Raw genomic sequence first — 8,634 nt, 5'->3', positions numbered from 1 at the left:
ATGTCCTTACCTACAGGGGAGGGGTTTTTCACTTCTGCCAGGAGGGGCACCCAATGGAAGGGGTAGGTCTGTTGGTGTTCCTCAGGATGATTTTTTCCAGGGACGGCAACATGGAGGACACCGATGGCTTTGAGAGGGAGCTACCACCGTTGCTAAGGATGTCACAGGAGAACTCTGGTATGTGTGCAGGTTGAGGGGCAGCTGCTGGAGGAGCCTTCAGTGAAGTTGAGGCTGAGTGTCTCCCCCTGACACGGAAGTTAAGTTGCGAGCTGATGACAGGGGCTGGATGTTATCTGCAGAGAGCACAGTGGTGGTGGCGTTTGACCAGGAGCAAGGTGGGTTGGTCCAGATGTTGGTTGGTGAGAAAAAAGTAGGTGCAGACGAAGAGGGAAAATAATTTTTACTCTAGTCATCTGAAGGAATTTAGGTGTGAAATAATCTAATTGCATGCTTGTATTAAAAGTTTGAAGTCTCTAGTCCATCAGAATGCTAATACAAAGGTGGAAATAAAGATGTGCTCCAAAGAGTTGAGTGGCATCGTGAAGAATATAAACGGGTTCTGCGATGTTTAGAACAATGCTGCGCCTCAGACAAGGGATAAGGCCAATCCACACCTGATATCCGATGGGCGTTCGAGAGTGGTGTGGCTGACGATGAATTGATTCATTTACTCCTCTGGGGGTTGCTGAAGGATGTTTTCAAATTATCAGAGCTGGTGGAGGATATTGGTGGTCTCCAGGGGACTCCCCAGGTCTGGCTCTTTGATCAGGCGGCTGGCATGGGCCATCAGCAACAGATGAACAGGTGCCTTGGATGGGGCACCTAGTGCGTTCTGGCTAGCTGCAAAAGGGCCAAGTAGTTAGTTGTCAGAAAAACCAATGCTACTGACCTCGTTTGTGGGACTCTGCTCTGAATGTTAGTGGAGGTAGGGTATGTTGTAGTCGATACAGCTAGAAGTGAGGTTGAGGTGGCCCTAGCTAAGGATATCCATCAGATAGTGGCAAAGACAGACCTACTGGACAGGTGGACTGTCTGAGATCTTTTTACCAGTAGTGGAGAGTACTAAATCTTAATTGGCATTTTTAAAAATAGTGTCCGTTTACTTTGTAATATTATTTTATTTTAATGTATAACTTACACCACTCTTTATACCTTATATCAGATGACATCACTGATCATCATGAGCGAAAAGAAAATAATTATTAAATTTATATACAATTAATTAAGAGTGCAAATATAAAATATACATATATACATTTATTAGATAACGTTATTACATATTACTTAAAACAACAATATAAATATCATAACCAATTAATTTATATAATTATAAAGCGTTTATTGTGATGATATATATAACTACTATAATTATAATTATATTAATCTATGTATTCAATAAGTGGAAATATTTGTGATAAACTGCATCTGGTGGTCCTCGTACAAAACATTTTTTTTTTAATTAACCAGAAGATTGTCTTATCATACAAATTTCAATTTAAAATGTCTAAAAAAAATTGTTATATAAGATGAAGAAATTTTCTTTATACTTTTATCAATGACATTCTCCTTGAAACTTTATTTTACATAAACTGTACTACAAACAAAAAGAAATTTTAATTAACTTTGGCGAAAAACTTATTGAAGCAACACAATACATTAAAATATATATTCATGAACACAAAATTAAAGATGAGCTTTGTTCAAAAAAGTTCATTATTATTTCAACAAAACAGCATAGTTCATACAAACACCACCACACATATAAGTCATAAATTACCTTTTCATAAATACACCTTAGTAGGTGTAAGCAAGGTTATTCTTATTGTGGTTTATGTTGTGTTATTTTTATCATTTTTTGATTTTACTTGAAAAAATAAAAGCCCTTCAATAATTACTGTACAGAAGTAAAAATAACTTTTTTACTTAAATAAATAAATCGCAATATGACATAAAAAAATTAAATCTTATATATATACAAAAATGAATGTTTGTTGGTTTCTTGTGTATATGTTTCTCTACCATTTATCAGATTGCAATGAAACTGGTGAGTTGGGTACACGCCCATGCAGGTTTCTGAATTAGTTTGGACCTGCTAGGTGGAGCTGGGGTCGAGATATTTTGAAAAATCGCATTTATGGTCTGATTTGGTTCATATTCAGAATATATATATATTAGGTAGGTGAAAAAAAATATTTATGGGAAAATAGGTAAAAGAGAAAGGTTAAATTTTGTGAAGTTCCGTAATGTTCAGTTTTTTAATGTTTTAACAAACTTTCATCTGGGTTCATTTAATCTACACATTTACTCAAATCTAGTAATGGCGAACCATTGCCGGGTCAGCTAGTATTAATATAAAGGACATAATCAATATGTAAAACTTGTGAGCGACATAATAAATAGATCATGCAGCAGTAGAATTTCAGTCTAAATCGCTCCACAGTATTAATTCATTGCCATCAGATTACTTATATGTTTGTATTTTTTTAGCTTTGAATTTTTTTGAGATTATAAACTTTCAAAGATTAATTTTTTATACTTAACAGACCTTTTTTTAACCTCTATTAATCAATTTTTTATCCATACCTATTATTAGGACTTCACCCTTCTTTATTCATTCACTGGTATGAAGCAGTTTCATAATTAATTGGATAAACCATTCCTTCATTTTCAATCACTTGTTATAAAAATCCATTCATAGGTAAAATTACTACTCCAGACAATGTGTGTGAATAATTTTTAATGATATGACTGTCATTTAATATTCCTATATTTCTGATGTAATAGAAAAACAGTTATTTGAATGGGCATAAATTTACCCATAATGAAACAGCTTCCTGCACACAAGTAATTTAAAAATGTTACACTTATCCACTACTTTTACTTTCCTTTTTCAAACTTAAAAAATTACATGGTTTCCTAAATAAATATAAGAAAACTTCATAAAATAAAAAAGTCATTGTTAAATAGGTATTTTGTTACCTACACATTAGTTCTTTTAAGACCATAGATGTTTATTGATTGCTACATGTATAAATTGAATGTAAACTTATATTAAATGTACATTTATAAAAATTGATTTTTTATTATAATTTTTGTGTTTTTTCTCTACATTCAATGTTTTCCACAATATCTATCTCTACTTCAACATAATGTTTAAAAACATAATTAAAAATACAGGGGGGGGGGGTATATACTTTTCATCTGTTACAGATTTTTTTTTTTTTATAAAAAGAAATACAGGATATTAATTAAATTTATTTAAAAAAGTATATTATAAGATTTTATACAGGATATTAAATTTATTTAAAAAAGTAGATTATAAGATTTTTCTAAAATATTTAGTGTTTACAAAAGCCATTAAATAAATTAAAAATAACAGTTCTAAAAAAAAGGATTATTAAACAATTTGAAAGTAATGTGACTGGAGATCAAATGTTTTACAAAGTGAGCTGCAATATTTCTTATTACACAAAGGTAGGGGATCACTTTAACCAACCTAAACTGAAAAATGTTTAGAGAAACAATGTTTATAAAATATTTTTCAGTTTAGGTTGGTTAAAGTGATCCCCTACCTTTGTGTAATAAGAAATATTGCAGCTCACTTTGTAAAACATTTGATCTCCAGTCACATTACTTTCAAATTGTTTAATAATCCTTTTTTTTAGAACTGTTATTTTTAATTTATTTAATGGCTTTTGTAAACACTAAATATTTTAGAAAAATCTTATAATCTACTTTTTTAAATAAATTTAATATCCTGTATAAAATCTTATAATCTACTTTTTTAAATAATTCTCTAAACATTTAGAACAAACACAATCATTAAAAGGGCAAAGAAATCTATTTCATATCCCACAGTATTTTTGTAGTTACTGTTGTAGCAACCTGAAACGAACTTGCTGCATAATTGTTATTGCTCAGTTGATGTAATGTGTTGACAGATGAATTTTGAAAACAGGTATTTAGCTAAATAACGCTTTGCGTATCAGTGTATCAATCCAGTCGACATTAAATATGAACATACACACTCCATGTCTCATAAATTAAAATAAACAATTATTTATTTCAAATAAAAAATATATATATGAAAAATATAATCTTTTTAAACATGATTGATTCTGTAACAAAATATTTTCAAGTACCATTCAAAAAACTAAATGTAATGAGAAATGTTTAATTTAGTAATTCTATTAACACTTTCAGCAAGTGGTAATTCCTGCTACAAACCATTGGCAAATGTTTACAGCAATTTTGATAGTTCAAATGAATAACCAGCAACATTTTAAAAAAATAATCTTTACCGATTTAACAGAACTATGGTAATCTAAACTTCCTAACTTAGTTTGTTACTTTATTAATGAAGCAACACATTTTCGTTTAATCTTTATTTAGCAATAAAATAACAATGTAAGTAAGCAGCAAACAGTTTAAATATAATGTGATCATATAAAGCACAATAAAAATTACAAAATTAAAAATGTTTTACATGTAGTGAAAAAATTTCTTAACTATTAAGATAATGTACAAAAGTCAAAATATATCAAGGAAAATAGAAAAAGATGACATTCAGTATTACATATAGAATATAAAATATTTTTCACGATTCAAAATATCAAAAAAATTCTGACCAGGAAAATTTTGCCTTTTGTTCACTGCTATATAATTTATACAATTATAAAAAAGTTTCAATTGAAATAGTTTACATAAATTCTAAAAATAGTTTTCAGAGATAAATAAAATTCATAAGAGTTTATATAAGAACTCAAGACAGGCAATGGGGTAAATATAAACAAAAAAATTTACTAATTTATTAATCATTTTTAGATTACCAATAATTTGACCAATTTATACATTAATTTTTTTTTTTAATTTAGTACAAATAAATTTTGGACCACAAGAAGTGTAAATGAATCATGGCTAGACTGAAAGTATTAATAGTATTACTATTTTAAATACATGTTTAGACAAAAAGAAAAGATTTACAAGTACGTAAAATATAATGATGTCAAAGCTGTTTATATATTTCTGAATCTAAAATTAAAATACATACATACAAACTCTAAAACCACTAACCACAATTACAGCAAGGAAAAACTATATGTAAATGGTACAAACATAAAAAAGTTGAAATATTTATAATTTAAAAAAGTATACTGCTTAATTTTATGCAATGATCACAGATCTACATGAAAAATAGTACACATGAGTATATAAAATTAAATTATGTACTTCCTATTTATCAAATGCTGAATAGACACAAAAATATTCTATAAGAGAAAAACCTAGTAAGATGGTATAAATAAACTATCTCTTCAGTACAATTCAAAATTATACAATGTAAATAAATATTATAACACCATATACTATAACCAATTTCTATATCAAGTGAAAAAAGTGAGTAATGTGACCAATATAATTGGATAATCTGATTTAAATTACCAGTTGATGTTAACTTTATTAGTATCAGTTGATAAAATTTGGCCCTAGTGAGTTTGGCAAATAACGAACCAAATCAGATAACAGTATTTCTACAAAAAAATTATTTTATCAGAGAGCTGTTCGAGGCACTGGATTCCTCAACACCAGAGCACTTTCTGCTGAAATAATTGGCAACTGATTTTGACAATGATAATTAATTAAATGACTGACACTCTCAAACATTCTATCTTTTGTCCTTACCTGCAAAAAAAAGAAATTTTAGTTATTAACATGGAGATTTAAATTTATAAGGTGATAAACCTACAGAAACTTAGTGGTAATTGGTTTCACAGATAGTCCATTAACCTTATCGGTCAGTCAGTCCGCTCAAAACTGACAATATAATCTGAGAACTTGAGATATTGAGACACTACAGCAGTAAGATTTTAATTTAATGTTTCAGTATCTTCCCTGTACCATATTTTGCAGTTCTGACATTACACATATTTACTATTTAGAAATAGATTTTAACTACCAAACAACATTAAATCCATATCAATCCACAAAATGAGAATATACTTTGTTGAATTTGTGTTTTGTGAAATTACAATTTGTTTTGATTACATTAATAGTTTATTTTATTACTTTTTAACTGTTTGAGTTTGATACATAAAATTTGTAAAAATACATAGTTATTGAAAAACCAGTTGTGTAAAATGAATCTCTGGAAAATCTGGATGTGATATTGCACTTAAAAAATAAATATAAATTATACTTATGTTGAATTATTGGTAATAATTAGAAATAACAATAAGATGTTATACACAATAAGTGAAAATGTTTACATTACTTTCAAATAAAGTCACACATCCATTTAGAAAAATTTCATGCAACTGAGTTCTGCAAAACTGTAGAAAATATGTGTGTGGTTTGTTATAAGAGGTTTAATACAAAATTCTACAAAGGATGTAAGATGATGTTTTGATACGATCGAGACATCCATTAATAATTATGTTCGGTAGAAGAGGCACCTGATATAATTTTGGATGAAAACCTACCTTTGAATTATTCTGTTTGCAGTTGATTTCCATGTGGAAGCTGAAGACATTTAGGAAAAAATTGGACTTTTAGGACAGCACAGTAATTTTAAAAAAGAATCATGCTGGCTGAGGTGAATGTTAAGCTGAAACATCTCCTAGCTCTATATTATTTTGATGCACATACTTCTTCAATTTCTTTTCACCATCCAATTTATTTTTCATTAATCTTAAGCTTACTTTCATAATGTAAAAAAATATAATAATTTCTATTTTTCAAACCTTGCGCATCATGGGATACAATATCTTTCAGAGTTGTATACACATACACAGCATGTCTGAAAAGTTTCTGAACTAAATTTCTATAGTCTATACAAGTAGCGCCATCTCTTGGACAACCAAGGAACTATGTAGTAGGATGTTTGACGAGTGTGTGTACAAAATTTCAACACTCCAGTCTCAAGTTATATTTGGTCATGTACATTGTGTGTTCATGTGAGCTCACAAAATGGAACAGAGAATCACAATAAAATTTTGTGTTTGACTTCAAAAATCTTTCACTAAAACTTAATCATTGATACAGCAAGTATTTGGTGACGAAGCCACATCTCGTACTACAACAACATGCACGTGGTGGAAGCGGTTTAAAGACAGTAGAGAGTCGTTGGATGACGACAAATGAAGCGGGAGGCCATCAACAGCTGTTCATGACGAAAATATTGTGAAAGGGTGCACGCAACTCGTCAAACCATGAATTATAAATTTTATTTGGAAGTAATGAAATGCCTGATTCATCAAATCCAGCCTGAGTACCAGGATCCGGGCAGTTTGACTCTTGCACAACAATGCCTTGGCACACATGACAACAGTTTTAACACATTATTACGCTGCAAATTAAATCACCCTCTTATCTCACCTTACCTGGGCTACAGCAGATATTTTTTGTTCCCAAAACTCAAGTTGAAGATGAAATGCTGCTTTTTCGACGACACTCCGGCCATCCTAAGGGCTTGCACCAAGCAGTTGAAGGCAATCCCACAGTGATTTCTCCAGAGCGTTTGATAGGCTCTACCGGTGCTGCAATGAGTTAAGGTGCTTCAATAGTTAAGGAGTTTGGTGGTTTGCAGGTCAGGGTATGTAAGACTGCTTGGACCAGGGGGAAAGTCAGTAAGAAACGAGAATAAGCATAGTGTTGCAGGTTGTGTTCGACACAATTGTAAGACTGCATTATTAGTCAGTGTATAGTAGAACGAGTAACATGATGTCACAAGTATTCCAGTATGGACAGTGGGTAAATGCAGGAAGTTGTTCAGTGAGTTAATGGTAGACAGTAAGTGGAAATGATGAAATGTTAGGGTAGTTCTACTGTAAATAGGAAAGATATTTGCAGTGAATGAAATTGTGTGAACCTTAAACTGGTCTAATCTTATCTGGTGGTCATTATAATACTAGTTTAACAACTAGTACTAGTTGTTAACTACTAATACTAGTTGTTAAACTAGTATTATAATGACCAAGTGTTAATATTAGCAGTCATTATAAAGTTTTAATCAATTATACTTTAAATAAATCCTGTTCTTACTTGAAACTCTGTTTTGTATATAATTTATTGATTTGCCTGATTATTTTCTGTTCTTAAACTAATAAATTATATTTACATATAAACATTTGTATTTGTTAGTCTCTCAATATCCTGATCAAGCCACAAACGCAGGACAATATATATATATATATATATATATATATATGTTAATGAATTATTTTAATATTAAAATAATTCAATTCAACATATTCTTTTAATTGTTTGTCAATTTATTTAAAATTACGTTTTATATTTTGAATAACATTATGAGTGAAACATGTAAATTTTTGCAGCAAAATTTATATGTACATTCATAATATTATTCAAAATATAATTTCAAATAAAAGAATATGTTTTAATGTAATAGATATAAAATTTAATACCAACTGAAGATACAGGATACCCCAAAAACTAGTTATTGGAAATTAATATGGTAAGTTTAATTTATCTAATTACTGTGTTTTGATGGTTTATATTTTCATAAACAAGGTGACACAAAGAAACGAGAACTTTTTAAATGCGTAGTAGCTATATACAGTTGGCAGCACTGCTTTATGCAGAGGCAACCAATGTCATTCAGTCATCATGGAGCAGTGG

The 8,634-nt window shown here is 30.0% G+C and overlaps 1 protein-coding gene across 1 annotated transcript in view; it reads right to left on the bottom strand.

Moving 5' to 3' along the window:
- Positions 1-1,098: 1,098 nt before the first annotated feature.
- The window catches only part of Shc (SHC-adaptor protein), a 61,247-nt gene continuing 53,711 nt past the window's right edge, over positions 1,099-8,634 (bottom strand). Inside the window, exon 11 of the mRNA XM_075360888.1 lies at positions 1,099-5,679. Within this exon, the coding sequence (XP_075217003.1) occupies positions 5,548-5,679 (132 nt within the window). The 3' untranslated portion in view covers positions 1,099-5,547. The remainder of the gene's footprint in view (positions 5,680-8,634) is intronic.

This window comes from Lycorma delicatula, chromosome 3 (assembly GCF_047948215.1).
Source record: "Lycorma delicatula isolate Av1 chromosome 3, ASM4794821v1, whole genome shotgun sequence".
In the NCBI taxonomy this organism is placed as follows: Eukaryota; Metazoa; Arthropoda; class Insecta; order Hemiptera; family Fulgoridae; genus Lycorma; species Lycorma delicatula.
Note: the sequence above shows the minus strand (reverse complement) of the source record. Positions and strands in the feature narration are given on the sequence as shown.